General features: G+C 37.1%; 1 protein-coding gene across 2 annotated transcripts in view; it reads left to right on the forward strand.

Moving 5' to 3' along the window:
* Positions 1-27,387, forward strand: part of STXBP4 (syntaxin binding protein 4) — a 150,597-nt gene that overhangs the window by 104,780 nt on the left and 18,430 nt on the right. For both annotated transcript variants that reach the window (XM_058675272.1, XM_058675271.1), the window contains exon 17: positions 26,337-26,394. In XM_058675272.1, the coding sequence (XP_058531255.1) occupies positions 26,337-26,394 (58 nt within the window). The remainder of the gene's footprint in view (positions 1-26,336; positions 26,395-27,387) is intronic.

Consider the following 27,387-nt stretch of genomic DNA (forward strand, 5'->3'; position numbering starts at 1 on the left):
AGCATCAGAAAGTAAGTCTGATCATGGGCTGCCTTAAACACCTGGCAAATATTTTGGAGGTTTTTTGTTTGTTTTTGTTTTGGGATTATTTTGTTGGAGAGGGGAGGGTTAATAGGCAGTAAGCTCTGAAGATCTTTGGAATTGAAAAAAAAATATGTGACCAAATCTGTGCTTTAGGAAACTTCATTTGGAGATTTTGGGATTTTGTCAATTTAGATTTGATGATTATGCCTTAATGTTGAAAAGAAAGGATTTAACAGGTTGAAAAAGAAAAGTCCTTCAGGTCAGCTCAGGAAAGGAAGAGGGGCCAGATAGACAATGTAAATAAAGAGTAAATTATTGGAGAAGTGGGCGCATCTGAGGGAGAATAGAATTTTGAGAATGATAGGCAGTGTGAAATGCTGATAACTGGAGGATGAATGCATGTGAAGAAGGAATTGGCTGTGACTGTAAACATTTATGACCTGTAAGAGATGCTTTTCCGTGCACTGGTGAGGGTAGGAATATATTTTTCTCTAACACTATTTTTTACCATCAGTGTAATTTTTCTTGTATAATTCACAGTGCATTTCAGTATCCATCCTCTAGGACCTCTTGGTTCTTTCATACAAGTTATGTAAGTGTAATTAAGAAGGTAAAGGAGTAAGAAAAAGGTACAGGATATTACATGTTGAAACTTTGCTAATAATATATTTGAAGTGCTGTTACCCAACACACACACACACCAAAAAGAGAGAAGGTTGTGTGAACATGAAAGGTGAAGAATATGTTAATTTGCCTGTATGCATACGTCATTTCACTGTTTATCCATTTATCAGCACATCGTATTGTACCTCCTAGATAGGTGCAAAACATTTAAACAGTAAAGAAAATTCAACTGTATATGCTGATTCTACAGCATATGTTTAAAGTTTGAACAAATTCTGGCCTATGCCTGTGACTTTTGAGATGTACTTTGACAACTGTCACTAAATTGTCATTTAACAGTGTGCGTAATTTTCCCATATTCAGAAGTACTAACAGAGGGAGTGTTTTGGTATAGCTTGTTAAGGTACAGCTTGGGACACCCACTCTCTGTTTTTGGAGTTCCCTGTTCAAGTCTATGCTCTTCTCCTTCAGATCCAGTAACTTGCTGATTGTACCTAGGCGGCAGCATTACAGGCTCAATTCCTTGAATCCTTGCCACTTACATTGGAGACGCAGATGGCTGTGTGCTCATGGCTCTGTTCCTGACCTAACACTGGCCTTTATGTGCACTTGAGAGTGATCCCACAGGTGTAAGATACTTGTTTCTATTTCCCTGCCTTTTAAATAAAATGACTAATTTTTAATGAGAAGTACTTTGAAGAGAGAGAAATGATTAAGCCAGCAATATTGTTATTTTATCTTCTACTGGTGAAAAAAAAAACTGTTGAGTTTTATTTTGAAAGGTGTGAAAAAGAATGAATAAGCAGGAAAAAACTGCTCATAATGCACCCAAAGGAAGCCATTGTTTATGTTTTGTACTACTTGCTTTCAGTGCTTTTTTCCTGCTTCTTTCAACCTGCTAACGTGGTGCGTTTTGTTGTGATGGTTGTTGCTGTTGGTTCTGCAGTGGGAGAAATATACGAAGGACCACGCAGGCTCAAGAACAAGCGATGTGATTTGGGGCTGTTTTCTAGCTGCCCTGTACCTCAGTGTTCTCATGTGTAAGAAGAAGAATGAAAGAATCTTTTCTAAATTTGTTTGCACTAATATCCAGTATACCAAACAGAGTTGATTCCATCTTGTACCTTTCCAATTTTATTCCTTCTGTTTATTGTCTGTCTGGCTCTCATTTGGAGGTTTCTTCATCTCTTATTTATATCTGTCATTCCCAAGGTGTTTTGTAGTTTTAACATTTTTATTGAGCCTTTTTTTTTGTCTTCCCTGATAATGATGTGTTTTACATTCATAAAATCACTTTGCAATGGCAGACCACTACTGCTGTCAGTGATGCAGGAGTAGCTCAAAGGAAATTCTTTTTTATTTTAAACTTTTAAAAAATTTTGAATTACTTTTTGAGATTCAATACAGTTCATTGATAGAATTCTAAGAATGTAATGATCCCTTTCTCCTCCTTCTCCTCTCTCCCCTTCTTGCTTCCTTTCCTTCTTTGTTTAGTTTTTGAGATAACACATTCTAAATTTATATTACAGTAAAAAGACTTAATGCTAAAAAGCCAAAGGATCCCTATTTAGTTGGCATATAGGCAATAGCTATAACAATAGCTAAATGGAAAAAATGACCATTTCACTCACATACATAAATTTTAAAGTAAATGCAAATCATTAATATTATAGTAGCATAATATTCTTAGTCATTGATGTAATAAAGATATAAAATTAAGTCTTAAAAACTGTATTTGCAGCAGTGCTGATACACACAGGCATTTCTTTCCGGTTCTCTTTTTGTTCTTGATATTTTTTTTTTTGAATAATTGTTAAACTGCTTAAATACCTATAAGAAATATAATTTAGATTAGGAACCAGTTTTACTCCTGGAAACTGATCTGACTTGAGGAACTGAACAACCCAGTTAGGAACTATACTTGCCTGTTGTCTTTGTTAGACTCAAAGCTATGTTGCACTGCACTCTCACATTAAAGCCAAATGTGACCTGGATCAGTTCTAAAAGGAAAAGGAATGATAAACTAATTAAAGCATTTGATTGTCTCTATCAGAGTTATTATCCTAAAAACCATTAACCATACAATGATAATCAAATGACTGGATGGGCCGTTAGCAGTAATATGTCCCTTAGGGCAGAACATTGCAACTGCATGTGCTGTGTGCAGACTCTGTTGCTGGAAATGTCCCCAAGACCAAGCTAAATGTGAACAATTTCAACAGTGAAGATTCAAAGGAAAACAGTTCTTCTTTTGTTTATTTCTTTTAACATTTATTAACTATTTGTTTATTTCTTTGGGAGGCAGAGTGACAGAAAGGGAGAGACATAGAGAGAGAGAGATTTTTCCTACTACTCTCCAATTAACTGCAGCAGTCCAGGCAGGGCCATATCAAAGCCTGGAGCTGGGAATTCCATCCGAATCATTACTAATATGACCAACAGAGTACCTCAGCCATTACCTCCTGCCTCCTAGGCATATTTCAGGGAGCTATATCACAAGCCCAGAGTAGCCACGCATTCCCATATGGGTTCTGGACATCTCAAGCCGCAGCTCAATTCACTATACTGAAATGCCTATCCCTGACATTTATTTTTAGAACAGTGTCTATAAATAAACAGAGATTAAGAAAAATGGTCTTATTAACAGAGATGAGCGAAATCGGTCCTTGTCTTCGGTGATGAAAGAGTTCAGGCATGATAGGGTCGTGTGGTGTCATCACAGGCTAGTCCTCTACCTGCAGCACTGGCATCTCTTACGGGTGCCCATTCAATCCACTTTCAATCCAGCTCCTTGCTTGTGGCCTGGAAAGGCAGCAGAGGAGGACCTGAGTCCTTGAGCCCTTGTACCCATGTGAGAGACCCAGAAAGAAGTTCCTTGCTCCTGGCTTCTACTCAACTCAGTCTTTTTGGTTATTTGGTGTATGAACCAGCAGATGGAGGACCTCTCTGTCCACATTTCTCTGTAAAATCTGCATTTCAAATAAAAATAAATAATCTTTTAAAAAAAATGCAGGAGTGAAGCAAAGGAGTAGAGGTAAACAAGGTAGCAAGGTTTACTGGCGTAGGATATCCATCAGAATAGATGAGTGCCTCTCCAGATGCAGTCTAAGAGGGAGTGGCCAGACATTCAGATGAATGTAAGCAAAGTTACAAAGTTTATTACAGGTAATACACTTGACAGGGCAGATGGGCATGGACTGAACAGACATCATAAACCAGGCAGGTGTCACAGAAGAGACTTAGAGCATGATCTGTATTCATTGTAGGGCTTCTAAGGGACCCCTAAGTATTGGGGTCCAGGTCTTCTGTTTCTCCTTCCTCACTCTCCCTTCTCCCTGACAAAGGGTTTGCTGCATGTGAAATAGGTAGTATTCCTCCCAAGGTTTTATTTTCCCAGTATTATCAGACTGGGTAGCCCACCTGGAGGTGGGTAGAGGGGGTTTCCCTAGGGAACATCTTTGGGGAAAAGCTGGCACCACTTTTGAAGTTATTGAGAGGTGGGAAGGGCTTTGTAGTGTAAAATACTGAGCTGCTTTGAAGGTGCTTTATTTTTCTGAAGTCTCTCTCATGCACATGGACTGATCACTAACTTCCTACCTAGCATTGTTAGTCTTTTGTTTGAAATAGTCAATAAACATTAACACAGAAATGATCACAACAAACTTAATACTTCTTTGCAATCAATGATAAAAACAAGATCTGAGTTCTTCCCATAAAACATAATTGGCCGTTTGCGTAAGACAGTCGTAGTTCCCATATTTGCCGGAGCTACTGTTGATTTGAAGTATTTTGGCACCTTCTCAGTTATTCATAGTGCTAAGAGAAAAAATTATTCCAATGCCTATAACCTCCATTCTTGTGATCAGGGATTTTTGTTGAACTTAGCCTTTATTGGAAGTATCTTTGCTCCCCTGAACACTGTAACAACAGTCGTCTGAAGGTAGGTGTATGTTTATTGATAAGGCACTGACAAGGTTCTGTGAAGTATACTGATATGCTTTGTGTTGAAGAGTTTTTTGTAAATACGACATTGATACTATTTTGCTTGGGTAGATGGTGAATTGGCATTAACTTAAGGAAACAGACTTCTACAGGTTTTTCTAAGTAACTTGCAATAAATCAACCTCTAAAGACTGCGTTAGGAAACACATTGAATCTTTTTAAAGCCAAAAGTGCAATACTTAGCATAGTTTTAAAGCCCTTAACTCTTTTTGTTGATCCAAAAAAAAGGAAAAAATGTGTCATTATAGAACATGGCTTACTATTGAAGCACAAAAGGCTTATATATTACTAACGTAATAAGTTGTATGATCCTTTGCAAGTTTTCATTTCTTCAGAGTTGGCTAAGAGAAAACTTCTATTTGAAAGGCATCTTGCCTTAGTCCATCATCTTAGAGTTTGCTAGTATCACTAATCATGTGCCACCTTCCCAAGTGGAATTACACATTTTACTCATAGATTTTGTGAGTTTTTGTTAGTACCTTTTCATTTAAGCCTTTGGAAGAAAAACTATTACTTATTTCCTAATGAATAAAATGCAATGATACAATTATTACAAGTGAGCTATGTAGTCTGTATCTGAATTTTCAGCTCGGTCACAGTTTAAAATAATCATCCCATGGCACAGTTCTTCCACTAGTGAAGCTGAAACTTAGAGTTCAAGGCAGCTCTAACAAATAGGAAGATTGGTTAGAGTAAAGATATGTCATCCTCAGCACCTAGGTTTATTATTTAAATGTACAATTTGAATCAGATTTAAGCTATATGTGTTTAACCAGACATGGCTCAAATGCTAGGCTTAATCATAGTGGGAAATGGCAGAATAGAACTTTTTGTTCAATTCTTTCCTGAATTGTTCATGAAAGTTTTGGTTTAGTTTAATTCTTCTTCTGTATCAATTGTGGTAAGTAAATGTAAGTACACAGACAAAATTCCAGAAAATGTTGCCTTATTTGATCAATTATATTTCAGTTTAAATATCTAAGCTGCTTATATTTTATGGACATATTGAGATTATAAAGTTAAGTATACAAATTTACAGATGTTTTTAAAAGCTTTCAGAAGATATGTGTAAGTTAACTTTTCGTTACTACTGGTAAGCTGTGTGAGAGAAACTACTTAGGAAGATTTGTTTTGACTTCAGTTTTGGAGGTTCAGAGTCTGTCTAGGATTGAGCAGCCCCAGTGGTCTGGCATCTGCTAAGAGTGGTGGAACATGTGGAGGGAGGATCATGTTGCAAGCCATGAAGCAGAGAGCTAGAGATTTTGCTTACCATGTAGTCTCCTTAACAAGCCATCACGATTCGGTCATGAGTTCCACCTTAGCAGCCCAGTCCAATCCAGTCATTCCCAAAGACCCTACCTTCAGCCATCACGATTGGATTAACTTGTCACCTTCTCAGTAACATCAACATAAGGCTTTGAAGTGTAAATGCACATATGATTTGACAAGCCAAGTCATATTCTAATTATGGCATTATGCCATATCCCAATAGCCTCCGCATAAATGTACTCAAAGCATTTCTTAGTATATTTACTATTGCAGATATACTGATTTTGTTGGTGTTTCTTTTAATTCTGAAGATCATTAGTGCCTAAACCATAACACACATAGAAGTGTCATCTGTAATACTACATTCAGAAGAAACACGAATGCCAGTAGTTACATGGCAAGACATCAGCAGCTGTGTTGCTTAGTATGCGCCCTTTCCTGTTTGGTTGCTGATTGCCCATGTGGCATACCAAATTTCTCCTTCTTCTTTTTCTTTCTTTTTTTTTGTTGTTAAATTTTTGTTTTAAATTTGAATTTTATGGTACAATTTTGTAGAGACTGGGATTTACCCAAGTTTCCCCTTCTTATTTCCGCTACTATCTATAGATGCTACAGAAACTAAATCAGTATTTCAAATGCATTTGAGATTTCCAGCTAAAGGATATCACAGATACATGATTTTTTTTCTTAATCTGGCTTTCTATCTCATACACAGTTAATTTCCTCCTATAACATGTTAAGTCTGTAAAGACATTTAAAAAAAGATTACGATTGTAGGTAATTGTTAAATTAGTTATCCAAATATAATAATGAAGTAGATGATTTTTGGCTTTTCTTTTTCAGAAACTGTTGTCTAACTGGAGTGGCAGGCTAATGGCAGAAGGCTTCACGCCTCTGTTACAGCACTGTTCAGTCCTGTGACCTAAATTTCAAATTGCTATAGTATTTCCTGTAGAAAACCACTGTGTTCTCTCAGTATACTCCTGCTACCAGTGAAAGATGAGTGCTGCAAAGAGACACTGTCTGCATCAAGGTTTTATGCAAACCTTGTGTTCATGGAAAGCATGTGTACATGCTGTTGATGAAGTAGTAAACTGAGTACAACCATGAGTCTTTCTAGAGAAATTTCACAGTGGCAAAATGTTGAAAGAGTACTAACTCTTGTTTTATTATAATGCAGTTGTGTGTGTGTGTGTGTGTGTGTGTATACACACTTTCGTGTATATATATATTTTAAATTTCTTCATATATGTATACATATACATATATGAAGAATTTTTTAAATTCTATACCTGATACCATCTTGTTATCCCTGGTAGGCAGAAACTGTGACTCTGATATTATGCTTATCTGTGTCTCTTTAAAAGTCTTTCCTACTATCGCAACCTGCTGTAGAGTTGAATTTCTTAAGTGAGTACTCATATTCTGGAAAGCAAACAGCTGCCCAGTTCTATTTTTGAAAAGTGAATGATAGGACAAATTAGTCTTTGCTCTTGGCTCAGCATTCCTGTGAAATTTTCTGTCTGTAGCTATTCCAATTTTGATGATGGCCAAAGGTCTTGGGTACCAATCTGTTATGCTATACTGTTACTCTACTATAATATGCCATAATTTTTCTGTAAATAAACTGGATCTATTCCATGCTATTTCACTGAAAACATATCACAGGGTCAAGGATACACAACAATTTGGCTTTAACTAAATGGCACAGCACTAATATAGGAATTATATATCTTAAAGAAGCATACTTGTATTCAACTGACAGCACTTTAAGTAAGAAAAGAGAATTGTAGTTTCACCTCTCTATAAATAACATCAGGCCTCTCTTTTACAAGTAAAATACTGACATCTGGAGCTGTCTGCGAGAGTAGAGATGTTTATATGGCCAGTATGACACAGAGTTACTATAAAAGCTTTTTCTCTAGGATCTATACTCTGCATCACTTCTACTTCTCCCTTTCTTCAACAAAGATTGAGCAGCTTTTTGGCAGACTCTATATATTTAATGGAATAATAAAACATGTTCTTCCTAAAAACATGTACTTGGTAATAAAATGAAGCAAGGATAAATTCACCTAGTGAGGAGAAGAATGCAGGAGGAGCAGCTTTTAAGAAGTAAGTCAAAACTTATTTTTGAAAAGAAAATTAAGTGTAGGTTGCCTATGAAACAGGCAAGTGAAAGTGGTATTAAAAGTGCCTTTTGCCAGTATAGAGTCCGAAGAAAGGACCAGTCTAGAGAAATAAACTTAAGAATCTTCCATATGTATGTGGTTCTGAAAGGTATGAAAGTGATAAGATCACCAAGTATGAAAGTTTAAGTTGAGAAAAGAAAAAGATCCAACACTGAGTACGACAAATATATAGAGATCTGTAATTGAGAAAAGAAAAAGATCCAACACTAAATACTACAAATATGTAGAGATCTGTAAAGAAAGAAGAAACTAGACTGAAAAAAAAAAAATGGTCAGAAGTAGGCTAATAAAATATTTTGGAAACCAAGCAAAGCTTATCATTTTTAAAGTGTGTGTATTTTGGTAGTTTGGTGATTGTCCTAGAATAATTTTTTTCAAAATTTTTTCTCAGTGTATGATAATAAAACACCATTGTCATCAGTATTCTGGTTTGGGTTTGTTGTTGTTATTGTTTGTTTATTTTTTTTTAAAAAGATGTAGGCATCTCAAGCAGCATCTTTTTAAAAAATTTTTTAAATTTTTATTTATTTGTTGGAAAGGCAGATATACAGAGAGAAGGAAACACAGAGAAAGCTCTTCCATCTGCTCCTTTACTCCCCAACTGACTGCAATGGCCAGAGCTGAACCAGTCCAAAGCCAAGAGCCATAAACTTCTTCCAGGTCTCCCACATGGGTGCAGGGCCAAGGCCCTGGGCCATTCTCAACTGCTTTCCTGGGCCACATGCAGAGAGCTAGATGGGAAGTGGAGCAACCAAGATACGCACCAGTACTTATGAGGGATCCCATAGGTTGCAAGATGAGGATTTAGCCACAAGGCCATGAAGACACCATGCTGGGTCCAGCATTCTCATTGAGTTGGAGGCTATCTTAGCATCTCTTTTTTAAACCACTTGTGAGATTTACCAGCTCACTGTTCTCTCCATAAAGGCAACTAATGCCCATGAGCTCTGTCCGCCTATGTCTGTCTCCAGTAGTCCTCTAATACTGCCGTGAACCTAAAATGCTACAAGGTAAAATATACACTATGTTTATTCCAAAATCAGTTAATATGAGTTCTAGTTGTTATTATGAATTAATTATATAATTGGTAAATTGATAAAATGTGGTTGGGAAAACAAAGAAATGTTTTTCAAAAGCTAATGCTTCAGAGTTATCTACTAATGGGCACTTAATACTGATTGATGACTAGATGCGTGAGAGGATCCATGAAAGACTAGGGGAAATTATAAACATCTAGGTTTCTGCTCTTAGATGGTTTTATTACTGTTATTAACTCTCATTCTTCTCTGAAGAAACCAAAACTGGAAATAATTACTGGTACATTTTGAGTGTGAATTCACAGAAAAATGAAGTAGAAACCTAGGCAGAGGTCTAAACAGCAAAGAAACACTTTGACCTAAAGTAAGGTGGCAAATATATGTGTGTGTTTTTTATTTAAAATTAAATGGGTAGGGCCCGGCGGCGTGGCCTAGCGGCTAAAGTCCTCGCCTTGAACGCCCCTGGGATCCCATATGGGCGCCGGTTCTAGTCCCGGCAGCTCCACTTCCCATCCAGCTCCCTGCTTGTGGCCTGGGAAAAGCAGTTGAGGATGGCCCAATGCATTGGGACACTGCACCCGCGTGGGAGACCTGGAAGAGGTTCCAGGTTCCCGGTTTCGGATCGGCGCGCACCGGCCCATTGCGGCTCACTTGGGGAGTGAAACATCGGATGGAAGATCTTCCTCTCTGTCTCTCCTCCTCTCTGTATATCCGGCTTTCCAATAATAATAAAAAAATCTAAAAAAAAAAAAGATTAAATGGGTAAATTTAGAAAATAAAACATAAACCCATATATTTTAACTGACAGTTTTCATCTATCCAACCAAGATAAACTTTAATTTGCTCTATGATCGTTATTCAAATATTTTTAAAAATTATCACTAAATAAATGAACTCTTCCATTTATTCCACTATCAGTTTATTGCATTTGTAAGTTTATTTTATTTTTATTGGAAAGGTTAATTTACAGAGAGAAGGAGAGACTGAAAGATGTTCCATCCACTGGCTCACTCCCCAAGTAGCCGCAACAGCCAGAGCTAAGCCAATCTGAAGCTAGGAGCCAACAGCTTCCTCCAAGTCTCCCACATGGGTGCAAGGTCCCACGGCTTTGGGCCATTCTCTATTGATTTCCCAGGCCACAAGCAGGGAACTGGATGGGAAGTAGAACAGCTGGCGTATGAACCAGTACCGACATGGGGTCCTGGCAGTTGCAAGACAAGGTTTAGTCACTAGGCTATTGCACCAGGTCCTCTTTGCTTTCTTTCTTCATTCAAATAACCTTTAGATATTTGGGCATCCATTAAATAAAATCAACATTAGAGTCTAATTTTTATCATAATACATAATAGCAGTTAAGATTATTAAATCATTTAAAGCAGAAAATATTATGAATTAAAGGGATTCTTCCTCTGATTTCTAAAATTCTCTTTATGATTAACTTCAGACTTTTATGAAGACACTTAGGAGGAGTATGATTTTTAATACTAATAACTAATAATTCTTGTTCTATAAATTTAGCCATAAGCACCTGATTTTTATCTGTAACATGTTGCTTTTAGCAGTCAGATAGTGAGCAGTTTTTTTTAAGATTTATTTATTTTTATTGAAAGATGGATATACAAAGAGGAGGAGAGACAGAGAGGAAGATCTTCCATCCTATGGTTCACTCCCCAAGTGACCACAATGACTGGAGCTGAGCCAGTCCGAAGCCAGGAGCCAGGAGCCAGGAGCTCTTCCAGGTCTCCCACGCAGGTGCAGGGTCCCAAAGCTTTGGGCCATCCTCAACTGCCCTGCCAGGCCACAAGCAGGGAGCTGGACGGGAAGTGGAGCTTCCAGGATCAGAACCGGCGCCCATATGGGATCCCAGGGGATGCAAGGTGAAGACTTGAACCATTATGCTATCACGCCGTGAGCAGTTTTGGTTGACAAATGATTCCAATCAACAACAACAACAAAATGAAAAGTAATAAAATAGAGAATAATAGAAGGCAGTAATTCAGTGAGAGAAAAACAGAAATGAAGTCTGAGCTTCCAAAGGTTTATTTACTAGAATTCCAAAGTAGACTTGCTTTGTTAGGCAGCACAAGATTTTGCATGTACATGCAAATACCTGGTAACCAAATATGTTGTCTGCAACCCTTGCCTGTGAATACTTCTATGCTATTTTCTTACCGGTGTTTTGCTTAGGAGGCAACTCCCTGCTAGTAGAGAGTACTGTTTACAGTACTGACACATGATTATCATTGATAGCATCAGAACTTAAGTGTCAGGACATCACACATGAAGGCAATTTTGGTTCAATTATGAGCAAGATTGTTGGAAAATTAGACCAACCTGAAAATGGAAAGTTCTTAGTTTTTCATCACTGTTTTTTAGAAGTCTATAAAGGTCAGAAAAGATTTATAGATATTAAAGGATGCAAATAGCTTGAAGGTCTTTCTGTGCATACATGTCTGCTATAAAACATGAAGCATATTTTGCAATAAACAAAACTCAAGGAAGTACACTGAAAGCTGAAATGGAGCCTTTGCTATGTTCACTCAGTTGGATGTTGTCTGTAGGACTTTGCTTCCTAAAGGAGAGCTTTTTAAAAAAATTTGCCTGGAAAGAACATCACCCTGCAAGCGTGATGCCCTAGGAGTTAGTTACCTGGGCTCAGAGGAAGCGGGGTCTTCTTGCCTTTACACATCAAGGAGTGCCTTTTTCAACCCATACTGAAGGTGCTGCTTTTGTTTATACCATCACTCTAGACTACCAGTGGCTTTCCATCTTCCCCTCTACTTTCTTCTTCCCACACTGATTTTAATTATGCAAATTAAAGAAAATTAATTCAACATCCAATTCAGAAAACAGTATTTTGAGCCTGATCATCTGAGAAACATTCAGTACCTTTAAGAAATTGAGCATCTATGGGAAAAGAAGAATAAAACAATTATATATTATTACATTGGAAAGTTTAAGATGTTAAGTAGTTTATGAATGGTATACATTGCTAATAACTCATAAGAATAATGAGTAAAAACATTTATGGGAAATGAGACCATTAAGATTTGACTCTGGGAAATTCTGAATGGCAGACATGAAACCAAAGGGAGATTGGAATGAATGAGAGATAAAGGAAAAGTGTCCTAATTTAACAGCACATTGATAAATCTATTACATTAGAAATTAAGTCAGATCATTGGCTTTCTCAGTGTCTGTAGAGCCACACCTGTGTCCCCTGAGGTATGAAAGAAAATCTGCTTAGAAAGTTCTCAAGAAACTTGAGAAGGACAAATGAAACTGAGATCATTTCTGTTTTGTTCTTTGTGTGGTATACATACAATGCCTGCACCTTTCAGGGAAATCTTGCAACCACAAATAGAGAAGTATAAGGATAAGGCAGTGCTTCCAGGAGGATTCCAGAATAGAAAGTTGGAAGAACCTGAAACTCGAATGTTATTGTGGAACAATTTCCAGATCCTTAAATATAAACATTTCTTTATTTGCCTGGCAAGTAGGATCTTTCCATCACTTTCATCTAAAATCATACCAGAATATAGACCACATTTTTATAAACCATTCTAGAAAGCATTGCTTTGAGGAAAACATCTGAAGTCATACTTCTTAAGTTATGGATACTCTGCAAGCCATTATTAAATGTTTATAATGTACGAAAACCAAGTCGTGTACCACAAAGTAATAGAAGAAGAAAGAAGACATGATTATTGTCCACAAAGAACTGCTTTCTGTGCACAGGTGTTAAATATTGTAATAGAAGCTGGTACAAAATACAAAGCTACCATTGAAGAAGTAGGATTAATTCTGCACAGAGAATTAAGAGAGGTATCGTTGAAGCTGGTCCTTTGGTGATGAGCAGAACTTCACAAGGCAGTTAAGAAAGAAAAGAGTAATTCCTGTAATCTGTGCCAATGCAGGGATTAATAAAGGAGGATGGCCTGTGTTGGAAAAAGAAAAGTGTTGAGAGATGAAACATGTTTACCTTTTCCAAAATGGCTGCCTTATTCCATGTAGCTACTTTTGTAATTAATAATAATTAGCAACTTTAGATTATACTCAGTTTAATTTATAAAAATTGTAATGGGAGGGATCATCAAATGTTGCTCTCTAGGACAGCACCCTTTTCACTCTGCGTTTTCAGGCTTGCAGTGATAAATAAGATCAACCAATGAAAGTGCTCATGATGCCTTTCCATTTACCCCTGGCATTCTAGCCTTTGAATGCTTCTCTTCTGGACTGTGACTGTCAGTGAGACATGATGTCTTTTAGAGGACAGAACTTGGAAAAATTACCTTTCCTTAGATTGAACTTTAAAAAATCTGAGGATCTGAGAGGAAAAAGGTAAGGGAGAGAAAGATCTCTGATATCTCTTCTGTATAATCTCTAATCCTGCAGGATCCAGACCCTATTTTTAATGGCTGAATTTAGGGTTAATAGCTTCCACAGAGAACATATCCATCTATAGCTGCAGCCATAATCTGAGGTAGGGATTCAACATTCGGATTTGAGGAAGGATATAAGCATTCTACCAAAATCGCAAACTGTTAAGCAAGCAGTATTTAATAATTGAAAGTTATTGTGCAATTTATTTACATTTGAAGAGAAGTCTTAGTGCAACAGTTTACACAGGGGATTTCTGTGGAGTGGCACTGTGAATGATGAGCACAAGTTAGATTATTCTCTCTCCCTGTAATTCTGTAACAAAGCTCTCTAACCTCTTTTGAAGTCATTTATGACATGAAACAATTGAAGAGAGAATTGTTAAAATCTCTCTCCGCTGCAATGTCTTTGCCTCTAAGAGTGTCACTTCCAGTGTGACTGAATGAATTCCTCACAGACTAACCTTGCAGAAACCTATTGATTACAAACCCCGGACAAAATACAAAAAGCAACCTCTGGAGAGTGAATAAGAACAGATTCCAGAGATTAGTAAAAACTTGGAGAAGGCTTCCACACAGTAAGTTTCCCATTTTTTTCCACTTTTGGACTTATGGCAGGGCCTAGGACTGGAACACCCAAGGCATCCAGTCTCCCTTCTGTTCGGGAGGCACTGAATTTCAGGTGCTTTCCTTGCAGTCCCATGAGCCTGAGACTGACAGCCTCCTTGCATTTTGCTTCATGAACCCTTTGCTTGCCAATCCCCGCTCCACACCTTAGTGTGAACACACATAGTGGTGAACTTCTAACAGCCTGCAATTTTTCTAGCTGGAACAAATAATGAACAAAATTATATCATCATTTAATAGACATTTATGTTGTTTTCTGTTTGGAACTGCTATGAATAAAACTTTTAAGAGGGGAAGCAGGTGAATGAGAGAAGTGTTATCTTCTTTGAACTGTATTTTTGGAATGCACAGCATTTGCATTCTGAGCTTTTTATCAGTAAAAATTTTTAAAAACTGAAAATTCAGGGGTAATTCTGTGGATATAGTTTTAAATGGTCTTAAATACTGTGGATTTTTAAGTTTTTTAACGATAATAGAGTTTACTATCAGAACTAATGTTCTTTTCTCAACTTTGGCTCACACTTATTTAAAAAATAACTTTAATATGATGAATGTTGCATCTGTACAACTCAATGAAAGTAATTGCTTCAGAAACTTCTCTGAAGACATTTTTATTGGTTTTTCTCCAAATCTTTTTAAAATTCAGTTTAAAAATTTTCATAATCAATCTTTTGAAAGTCAAATGCCTGCAGGAAATAGTGTTTTTATGATTTTCTTTCAAATTTTACCCAAGGATACTGTGAGAGCATTGAGAGATCAGAGGGTAAACCTTTCTATTTAAGACGAAGTTGTTGGTAACAAATTGCCATATGATTAAAGACAACTGGTGCTTACAGTTATTTATTCACAGGGAAGGAAAAAAATATCAATGACCTTGATTTTATTTAATCTAATCTGTGACAGTATTCTACAACTGTATGGATAAACATCTTCTACTGCCCTGTTGTCAAAATACACAAATAACATTTGTACAAATATTTGTGAGCAAGTTCCCCTGTTGAGTATAAAATCATTCTAACAGTAACAAAATGTAAAATATGTGCAACAGTCATTGAACCATCCATCATCTTGGGTGGCCAGTTGCTGCAGTGAGCTATCACATATTTCTTAAGTGCCTCCTGGGTGTGAAGCTCTCTTCTGAATCTGGTTATTGTTCTGTCGGGCCTTGGATAGTAAACACACTTATTGAGTAGGAAAAACGTCGAATGAAATTTCTGGGAGATGCAGAGTCTGGACGGATACAGAGCCGGAGGTGCTGTCAAGATTAGTCGTGAGGTGACTATGTAGGACAAATGCAAGGGGCAGTTTGACCATCTCTCCAGGGTTAGCTTGGATAAGCTTCCAACTCAGACTGACAAGTGGAGTCTGGAGGTTTGATTCCTTGATTGATTGCTTTGAGAAATAGAATGTTCATTTCAGCAGCACATTTAGTAAAATTGGAGCAAGAAACAAAGGATGCACATGACAGCTCTGCCGTCCACGGGTTCACTCCCCAAATGCCCATAACAACTCAGTCCAGGTCTCTCACATAGATAATAGGGACTCAGGTGTTTGAGTCCTCCTGCTGCCTCCAAGGGTGCAGTGGGAGCCAGCACCCAAAAGAAAAGAATATCAACTTATAGGAAAATAATCCAGATATTTCTGTGTATCGTTTTACAATGCTACTTTCTCTTCTTAATCAAATATCCTTCCAACCTATTTTTCTAAAGATCACCCTTTTAATTTTTGTATTACTAAATGGCAGGTGTTTGTGTTACTGTAATATTTATTGCTGTGAACATTGATTCTTTAATTCAGCAAGTAGCAATTAAGAACCCACAACATGCCACAGGAGTGCTGGCAAGGGAACAATGAACAAAAAGAAGGTACCTGTTCTCAGAGATTTTACATCCTACTGAGGGAAAAGAGAAAAAAGAAAGCAGGATAATGAGTACCAGCAGTTGGAGAAGCACAAACCTTGATATTTCACATTGAGCAACCAGGGAAACCATCACTGGCAGATGAAATCTGAGGAGACCCCCAAAGGAAGTGATGGAGAGAGCCTTGAATGTTGAAGGGGTCACTTCACTCACAGAGACACAAGTAATTTTCACAGGCTCTGTGAGGCAAGAGTCCTTTGAGTAAGGAGGCCAATATTGCCGTAGCACAGCAGCACAAAAATAAGAAATTTAGAAAATTAAGTCACCCAAGTTGAGGAATGAGAGAAGCAAATTGTATTGAAAAATATGATCTTTTTGCTTAGCTATTCTGGATTCTAGTTTGAGAATAGGCTGTAGCAGGGATACCAGGCAGAATTCTATAATCCAAAAAAGACATGGGCTATTTTAATGAAAGTAGAAATCACCAAAATCCGTGTATAATATGAAGACAGATTCCCTGAGATCTACTGTTGGGCTGGACGTGGAGTCAAGGGTACTTCCTTTTAGCCCTGAATGATTAGAAGCATTGAGCTACCATTTACTTGTTGCAGAAAACTGTGGAAAGTGAGATTTGGGCTGAGCTGGATGATCAGTAGCAGGCACTTGAGTTTTAAGAGTAAATTAACAAGGATGATAGGGTTGAATGGCAAAACAGTTAAGCAGTCAAACGTTTAGAGTTGGGGAGATGAGAAGAAACCAGAAAATAAAGCAGAGTAGTCAGAGACAAAGGAACACTGAGAGAAAGCAAATTTTTACCTTTAGACAATAAGCCATTCCAAGGAGAAATTAATGATCAATAAAGCCATGCTCAGTTATAAAGCTCACTCTAGGGGGGAATGCTTCAGTTAGTTGTATGTTGAGTTTTATCAGTGGGCAGTATAAAGTCTGTTATATGGTACTACCTTTAAACCAATGAGTCAAAGTGCCAAGCATTTTGAAAACTGCCATCAAGTTTGGGTCATGGGAGGAGAGTTAGCAGTGTAATGAAGCACTCAAAGAGGTCAAGAAAATGATTCCATTTTCTGTTTTAGCTAGGAGTTTAAAAAACTTCAACTGTAAAAATACTGAGCTTTTTTATTTATGAGGAGGAGAAATGCAGAAGTGAATGCTAGGTTTTTTTTACCTTAGTGATTAAGTGCTAATGTAGTATATACATGGCCAAAAGTGGTGATTAAGAGGACCATGAACCACCAAGTAACCACTAAGAATAGTTGCGTTACGTTGTTCCTTTAACATATTACAGCTTCAAGTTTGCTGGATGGGTGGCTTCTAGCTGGGAACATTTCATTTCTAATTACGTTAATATTTTAACTTTGAATTTGAAGCACAAAAATATAAAATCTTTTACATTATATATGTACATATGGCATTTGTTTTTTGTTCCCTCAATCATGACATATATAACCAGGTTTTTAAAAATCAAGTCACAAATCCAAAATCATGTCTGTAATATGACATTTATGCAAGTCTGATTTAAAGCACAAACCATAAAATCTGTGGTTTCTTTAAAAGTGTTTTCATATTTGAAATACTGAATTATTTGATTATTTATAGGTCATAGCCATCTCTCAGTATAATATATTCATTTTCACAGGAAAATTAGCTAGTAGTTCTTTTAAAATTGGCTCTGTACCTCAGACCTACAAATTAACTTGCACAATCATTAATCTAACGTAGTGTCTCTAAAATAGACTGCTTTGTATTCAACCCTAGAAATTATTTCAGTTCTTTTAAAAGACTGTTGTTCTGGGTAATAATGCACAAAATGAGATGTTGGAAATCTTATTTTGCTCTTCAAACCATTAAGCAAAACTATTATTTAATCATTTTAATATTGATCACTGGCAACACAAATAGGAGTTGGGAAAATGAAAGCAGCCCACAGTTGTTTAAAAGCGTAGATTCCATTATGCACAGTAAAATAAGCCAATCCCAAAAGGACAAATATCGTTTGCTCTCTCAGATATAAGGCAACCTGCAAGCAAAATACAAAATTAATAGATCTTGTAAACATGAATGTACATATAGTCACCTAGAGGTTCTGTGTAATAGAGACTGTAGAGACTGTTATATCAGATATGTCAATATTCAATGCAGTATGCATCCCTACTTCCAAATCAAAGATGGACTCCCAATGAAACTATGAAGCATATCTTGACAATAGGACACTGAGCTTTCTGTTATTGTCCATAGCTACAATGTCAGGATACACTTAAATAGCAACATGATGGACTAATGACTGTTTTTGAAGGACTATACTATTGAAGTAATATGGGGGAAACCAGTGGGGAGAGGGGATTTGGGAAGGGTGGGAGGATAAATCCCAGAACCTACAGAATTGTATCATAAGTAACATTTTAAAAAAAAGCATAGGTTCTTGGAACAGGTTTTATGGTACATTGGGTAAAGCCTACATCATATATCAAAGTGCCAGTTTTTGTTTCAGCTTCTCCAGTTCCAATACAGCTTCCTGCTAAAGCATCCTAGAAACAGATGGTGGCTGGGGAGCTTGGTGCCCTGTAACCCACATGAATCACCCTCACGAAGTTTTCGAGTGCTGGCTCTGGCCTAGGCCATCCCACCTTTGTAGATATTCGAGGAATTAACCAATAGGTAGAATTTTTTCTTGCTTTCACTCTTGCTCAGACTTTCAAATACATGAAAATAAATAAATATTAAGTTGTTTTAAAAAGCACAGATTCAGGTTCCATGCTGCTATATAGCAAGTAAAGCTACTGTCTCCAATGCTGGCATCCCATAGAAGCATTGGTTTGTATCCTGGCTGTTCTGCTTCTGATCCAGTTCCCTGCCAGTAGCAGCAGCAGATGGCTCAAGTGCTTAGACCCCTGCTGCCCACATGGGAGATGTGGAAGAAGCTCCTGGTTTTAGCCTGGCCCAATCCTAGCTGTTGCAGCCAACTAGGGAATAACCAGATGAACCAGTAAATGAAAAATATTTCTTTCTCTCTCTCTCTCTCTCTCTCTCTCTCTTTCTCTCACTTTCCCTAAGACTCTTTCAAAGAGTAAATTATTGTTTTGAAAGCATAGACTCTAGTATCCAGTTTGCTTGCATTCAAATCATGACCATATTCTTTATTATCAGTATAACATGAGCAAGTTAAATTTCTTCACCCTTAATTTCCTTTCTATAAAATGAGGTTAATGACGCTCCACCTCTGGACCCCCACCCTCCCTCGCAATGACCATCGGGATCGCTCCGAAAACCCCTCATAGCAAACAAACAATCATACAAACTAAAAAAACCTAAAATAAATCGACAAACAACAAAAAGTAGAGCTTGGAATCTGACAGGAAAGAGCTGGCGTGGATTGGCTCATGCCTCGCTGGGTGGGACACAAAGATTAGTCACTCCTCACCATGGTGTTGAGGATTTTCCTGCACACCTCCCCCCCAAAAATGTTCTGCACCTTAATTGTCGACAAATGTCTTGTTAGAGTTACAAGCCAGTCTAGATTGTCCTAAAATCTGCCAAGATCAGCAAAATTATACTTCAACACAACAAATGGCTAAATACGAAAATGAAATAGACACAAGACAGCTGAATGGTACCTTATAGCCATTTTAAGGTATACAGCAGCCGGTCCTGTATATAAACTAAAATTGAAATGGCTAATCATAGGTTGTGGTTAAGAACTTGCTTTTTTTTTTTTTTTTTTTAACATACTGGTTACTCAAAACCATGTCAATTCTATAATGTTGCAAATTGCTATTGATGTTATATTGGGACTCTTAATTGACTGGGATGATATTCTACCAGCTCTAACTTCGGACCAGAAATGGTCTCCCCAAGAAACTGTTCAACCCATCTGGACAATAAGTAGCTGGACTCTATGCTTGGTATACATTTGCAAGGAAAGAATCTTGATTGAATTTGAACTGTAATACTGCATCGAGTTGGAGGAATCCACCAGGGGGGAGGGGTGTGGGGAGGGGTGGGGGGGATTCCCAGAGCCTATGAAACTGTCACATAATGCAAAATAATTAATAAAAAAATGAGGTTAATGACAATATCTATCTCAAATGGGTACTATGAGGATAAAATGAGTTAATAATATATATATATAATATCTAGAAGAATAGCAAACAGAGAAAGCACCATACAAACATTTGATATATGCATAATTTATTAAGATAAAAATCCTTACACCTCTAGAAACTGTAATCATCCTTTAATTTTTAAAACTTTCCATTAGATATTAGGGAGCTAACTAAGAAGTCAGAGGCTACAGTAGTAGGTTGAATCTGGCTAATTCTGGCCTGTGACAGCATTGTGAAGCAATTATCAAGCATAGTCAATAAAACTTTTTCACTAAAAATAAAATGAAGTATAGTGAAAGAAGTCAAGGGGCTCTTGTGATGCCTCAACAAGTTGATCCTCGCCCTTGCAGTATGGGCATCCCATAAGGGCACCGGCTGTGGTCCTGGCTGCTTTCTTCCGATCCAGTTCTCTGCCTGTGGCATGGGAGGACCAAGGAAGTTGGCTCAAGTCTCATGTTAAGGACTGGAAGAAGGTTCTTGGCACCTGGCTTCAGGTCTACTCAGCTCCAGCCCTTGCAGCCATTTGGAGAGTGAATCGGTGGATCAAGGATTCTCTTTCCTTCTCTGTAAATCTACCTTTCATAGAAAAATAAATAAATCATTTAAAAAGAATTAAACAACTAAAATTCCTAGTTATTTTCCTACATTTCATTGTTATGTTTGATCTTGGGATTACTTACATCTACTGTATCTGGGAATATTGTGACATGGCCTATCACTAGACATTTCTCCAACCTCTATTTTCAGCGAGGTCATATTGGTAGCTTGAGCCTGTCATGATAGGGTATTTTCACTAAGGAAATTGAATTCTGTAAGGCAGGGCTGACTTCTTCTCCCCAGAAGCCGATTGTTAAGTAATCACCATCACACCATTGCAAGAGGGTTAGAATGTCCTACTCGTTTTCATTGTCCTTTTACTGAATATTGTATGAGTAAAATTAAAAGTATATCAGTTCCTCAACGAGATTGGCAGCAATTCAGAACTGTTGAACTATCAAAACTCCTTGAGCAGTACCCTCGGAGCGTGCTTCACACTGGGGACCTGGGATGGGTGGGAGGCTGGGTGGGAGGCTGGGTGGGGCTTCTCGCTTTGTTTCTCCTCTGACCCCAGATACAGGGGGGAAAAGTGATGTTATTAGTGTGGAAACAACGGTATTACCCACTTTCGTGTATCCTTTGACCCTTTGTACCCTACTCAACTAAGTAAGATTATTTAAAAAAACTAAAATAAAATGAAATAAAAATAGAAAAAAGTATATCAGTTCCTATCCTGAAGAAAGGGTTGTAAAAAAAAATGTGCCTAATAATTAATAAAAAAAAATGTGCCTATACCTGAATGAAAGTTTCCTTTGTAGATAATGTATAAGTGTTTTTGGTCTGCTAAACCATCAGATTACTCTGTAAAAGTAAAACCGTAAGTATGAATAAAATGCTGTTATTTATATTACTATTGATAACAATGGTACCCTTTTGTATATCATTGCATAGTTATATACTAACTGGTGAGTTCCTTGATCTCTCCAGTAGCAAAGAGGACTGCTATTATCTTCCATGTAAATAAGAAAAATAAAATTGTAGTATTGCTATTTTCCTATGGCTATTTAACTGGTAATTGGACAACATTACATACAGATTAAGATTTTCTGGCTTTAAATCTACTGAAAATTCCACTTTGGTGATGAAGTTCACTTTCATCAGTAAAGTGATCTCTCTCCTCACCTTGCCGCTTCTCTCACTCATCCTTTCCTACCTTTCTCTTTCTCAGGATATCAGAGACTAAAAGTTGTATGTATTTGTGCTTTTGTTACAAAGACATTACCAATTATTTTTCAAACGCATCTGGCTTTAATGAGCTCTGTCTGAAACTGATGTCTTTCTCAGTTTCATGCTTAGTTCTTGTTCTTACTTTTTTCCCATCCCAGCTCCTGCCATCTTCCACATTTGTACACCACTTCATATTTCAGTTTTTCTCTTGCCAGTGGTTTTTCCCTTCACTTTACCATCATTTTCTATCACAGCACAAATCCTAACATCAAGAGAAACTTGTTCCTGGCTGGTATTGTGACTCAGGGGGTTGGGCGACCTCCGTGCTGGTGGCCTAGGAGAAGCACCAGAAAATGGTGTAAGTTCTGGTGCTCCTAAGACATGGCTCCTGGATCCTAGCTTCAGCTTGTCCCCAGCTCTCACCATTGCTGTCTTTTGAGAAATCAACCAACAGATGGGAGATCTCTACCTCTTTCATCCCCTCTACCATTCAAATAAATATAATCAGAAAAAAAAAAAAGAAACAAACATATCTCTTTCCTGCCAGACTTCTCAGGATGAGGAAAGGTTTAATCTAGTGTCATGTAGTAAACTAAATTGGCATTTTGTCATGTATGTAGTTACTGCAAGTTCATCTCAGACCTCACATGCCTACAGTAGTGGCTCACCACTAGTTTTGTTTTTATGATATCTGAGGTGCTGCAAGAATTTTTTTCTCAGTGTTCCTGCTCTATCCTCAGAGATCAGTCAGCTCAACATAGCTTTTGATATGTTCAAGTTTGTCTTCAGTCTGTAATATTCCTATTTCTGTTTCCAGGGGAAAAAAATTGTGTGTGTGCATAAATTGTCTAATTTGAAATGAATAGGACATTGTTAAAACTATAAATCATAAAGAAAAAACTTAAGCACATTTTCACATTTTAAAATGTATTTCCTTGTGTTTTGAATGTTCGGTGTTTTGCCGATTTTGTTCTTTGTCATTAATCCTTTATTGATCTGTAGGAGTACATTTTATGTTAGGAAATCTAAACTTTTTTCTATGAGTTGCTCTTTCATAGTTTTTAGTATTTCAAAGTATTCATATATTCCCTGTGTAGTTCTAGTTCCTATTTTAATGCTGCATTTATGCTTACTTTTAAAGTTCCAGAAAGTCAGGATCCACATCTATGTATTATTGTATTTTCATTGAGCACCAAGAAATGAAGACATATATATAATAAATGATCAGTTAATGATTTGGTAAATCAATGTAATGAATCAAGCATGATAAAGAGAATCTATGGTACTTAAAGAAACTGAAAAACTGAGAAAGATACTTTATGGAACCATGATGAGTTTGGTTTTGAATATCTTGACTTTTAGCAGACAGCCATTATCCTACACTGAGTGTGCTCAAAACTTACTTTGGCAAGATACGCATGCAGGTTTTGGAATCATTACCATGAAGTTGACAATTCAAAGCAGATGATCTCTGATGGAAAGAATGTTATGTGAGGGCCCGCAAGCACTTAGAATCAGAAACCATTTCAGATGGTTATAGTTGTAACAATTTTGAAGCATGAAAGGAGAAAGGGAAACAGAGTGATGATAGATAATTTCAAGTACAAAGATATGGGGACATGGAAATATTTCAGTATTCGAGCAATAATGATTACTGAATAGTATTTAGATAATATAATCACATCAGATCACTTACTGTGAAGAAATGGAATCCTTTACTAATGGAAAACTGAGTCCATCATAATCATTTAAGCTTGTGGAATCAAAAGTATTATTTTTGTTTGAATTGGCTGTTTGTTTTTCATGCCCTAATTTAACAGTAATTGTGCTTCATATTATTAAACCAATGTAAGACCAATACCTATCACTTTAGTCTCTTAGTATGTTATTTATCAATTGTATTAAGTGAATGAAAAACAAGAAACTATTCAGTTTTTAAAGGCATTATATCAAAAAGGAATTTATATCAAAGCAAGCTCTCTATTTAATATATAGAAGTAGCCATAAATGTATTGAGTAACCATTTTGACTCAACTGCTTACAAACTAGTTTCCTAGTTTATTATGTAGTCATGTGTCTTAAAAATTTTAACATATAACCTAGGCAAGGTTTTTATTCTGACAGTACAGGAGATATAGTATTCCAATGTTGATTTTAATATGATCTTATGGATTAAATGAAACTATCTTTAACTCCTAAGCAACTTTTTGGGACCAGTTTTGTGCAGTGAATTAAGCCACCACTTGCAACGCAATCTTCCCATGTGGGTGCCAGCTCAAGACTGCTCAGGCCCAGCTCTGGCCTTTCTGGCCATTTGGGGAATGAATGTGGAATGGAGCATCTATTTCTGCCTCTCTCTCCCTCTCTTCCTCTGTAATTACCTTTCAAATAACAAAATAAGGAAGTATGCATTTTCCTTTCAATTTCACTTAAAAAATAATCTGTGAATTAAATTAGAAAAACAGTTAAATTGTGCTGTCCAGATAAATAAGAAATTTAGCAAAAATAGTCACATTATAATAACATTCTACTTAGCTTTTAGCTGTTGTTACTTTGTTGATCATAATTCTGGTATTCCAGGGTGGTTTTTGTCATAAAGGAAATTCCTTATGTACAGTTATCAGATTCTTCTGCATGTGAAGGGCTCGTTGATGATGAAGTTATCTGTACAAAAGATGCAGAAAGCAAGAAGATGAAAAATCAACTTGAACTGGTGCAAGTTGGCTGGCATGTTGGATCCTGGAGTAGACAGTATCACTTCTTTGGGCTTTTCAGAAGTTTGTCACTTGCTCATACTGAGTTGTCACAAGTGCTTATGGGCTCCTTGGAGCTTTTAGTCACTGAGAAAACCAAAACTAGGATGGCCTGTGTTAATATAGGAAGGAAATAATGGCAGAGTTTTTCCTTACAGTCTTATTTTATGCAATTTGTAAATTGTTAATAGAAACCAGGCCTGGCGTAATGGCTCAGTGGCTAAATCTTCACATTCCATGCACTGGAATCCCAAATGGGCACCAGGTCGTATCCCAGCTGCTACATTTCCCATCTAGCTCCCTGCTTGTGGCCTGGGAAAGCAGTCAAGGAGGGCCTAAAGCCTTGAGACCCTGCATCTGTTAGGAGACCCAGAATAAGCTCCTGGCTCCTGGCTTCGGATCAGCTCAGCTCTGGCCGTTGGCAGCCACTTGGGAAATGATCCAGTGGATGGAAGATCTTTCTCTATGTTCTTCTCTCTGTAAATCTGCCTTTTATTTATCAGAAACAAATAAATCTTTAAAAAAAAAAAAAGAATGAAAATCAATATAAAGAAAAACTTTTGCTGCATTTTTCGTTATTACAAAATAATGACCAGGTACCTAGGACTCAATGAATCTTCTCTAAGTGAACAGTGATGGAGTAAAGGGATTGATTTCAGCAGTTACCATTTCTGCACTTTCATTTTGCACCTTCCTGATAACCAAGTGAATGGAAATCACTGATTTGTTGTTATAACTCAGTTACTTTCCCATGAAACTGGCTTCCTGAGCCCTGGAAGCTCTCCTTTTGTTCGCGTGTGTTTGTGTGTGTGTATCGTATGCATGTCAAAGGAGTGATGATAAGCCATTGTGAAAGAACTGATGCAGAAAGTCAGTTAAAATCCTATCAGTACTCAGGAATGCGGGGGAGGGGGCTGGCTAGAAACCGTTATATTCTGTAAGAATTGGAATGTGAAAGATCATAGTCACCTGAACATGGGCTGTCCATGAGAGCAGAAACGTAATTCATCTACAGAAATATCCGAATGTTGCTTGCCTACTTCACTCTACATCTCTTTACAGTTAACTATTCCAACCCCCATCACAAAAATAGAAGCTAAGTTTAGCAAATTGTTCAGCCGTATATGTTTAGTGAACCAAATTCTTAATTAGCAAAATAAAACGCCATAACCCATTGTAAATCACTTTGCTAAACTTTCAAACTTAATAAGGAATTTTTGCCTGGTCTAAAAGCTGCATTCACACCCCTGCTGATCTGGCACTCATGTACAACTCCCTGTGGAGCTGAGGGAAAGATTGTAAAGGAAGCCAATTAAAGAAACACTAAGCCAGAATAGACAACCAGAGGCCATCTTGTCCATCCTTCTGCCTCTAGGCAGAAACCATCCACTGCAACACAAATTTTTGTTTGAATCCTGCTGACAAAAAATGCTCACGCCATGTAGATGACAAGTCATAATCTGGTTATTGCAATGATAGCAGATTGTTAACTGTTCAAAACTTGATTGTGATCTAAAAATGCTGAATATGAAAGCTTGTCTGAATTATCTTAATTCCCTCTTTTTTTGAAAAAAAAATTTATAAGAAGTACACTCAGACAATTGTAAAGATAGAGGAGGTTTGTGTCCAGGAAATGTAGTTATCATGATCATCTTATTAAATATATTTTTGGTGTCCTTTCACTTTAGGCTTACCTTATGGGTGGGAGGAAGCTTACACAGCAGATGGAATCAAGTACTTCATCAAGTAAGTACAAACATCTCAACCAAGTAAGCAATTTTCTTCACATCTGGAAAGAACCTGGGAGTTGCAGAATAATCAGCAAAACCAAGAAACCCCCTTGGAGGTTACAAAACTTAGTAAGAAGAAATGAAGCCGCACCATTTTCATTCTATGTGATTTAAATGCTAATATCAGATATCCTTTGGGAGAAAAAATGGAATTAGTTTTAAGGGAAACATCAAAAAATTAGAATCGTCATTTGAATTTAAATATTTGCTGCCTGAAACCACTTCATGGCTAATAGTATTAATATTTATAAGAAGTTATTATCTAGTGAAAAGTCCATTTGTGTGTTCTTAAAACAATAATACTAATCATCATGGTGAAATGTACATAATAGTAAGGTGAGAGACAATAAATATCTTGGGAACTAAAGAAGATAATGTTTGAACAAAGTTTGTCCCCGTGGATTCTCAGAACAGCAATTTGATGTATTCAGTTATTTCCCCAATTTTACAAATGAAGGAAGTAAGAACTGTAAGTAATTGCCGAGAAATCCACAGCTGTTAAAGCACTATGCCAGGAGAAGAATTAAAGTTTTTACTGTACGAGGCTGTCAGTGAAGCAGGAATCTTTTTTCTAGCTGCTAGACTGGTTAATTTTACCCTGGACAAAGCAGTCTGCCATACTTGCACTGTGTTCTGGGTAACTTCTTTCACATTCAAATTGGCAATATGAGAGAGCATGATGGGAAATTCCAGCAGACTCCCAACTTTGCAGGAGACTCTTGAAATAGCCTTGGAGCAGAGTATACTTTGTTTGCATTTAGAAGACAAGGAAAGGACTTGCTGTCCTTTCACATGTAATATTTTCCAAAGCAGTATTTACATTTTGGATTCTTAAACCCTCTGACTTTGCCTAGTTTCCTGTATTTCTCATAACCTCCACTGTCTCATCATAAGAATATCAAGAATACATATCATTATAATATTATAATGGGAATATTACCTACTTTGT

This window comes from Ochotona princeps, chromosome 17 (assembly GCF_030435755.1).
Source record: "Ochotona princeps isolate mOchPri1 chromosome 17, mOchPri1.hap1, whole genome shotgun sequence".
Taxonomy (NCBI): domain Eukaryota; kingdom Metazoa; phylum Chordata; class Mammalia; order Lagomorpha; family Ochotonidae; genus Ochotona; species Ochotona princeps.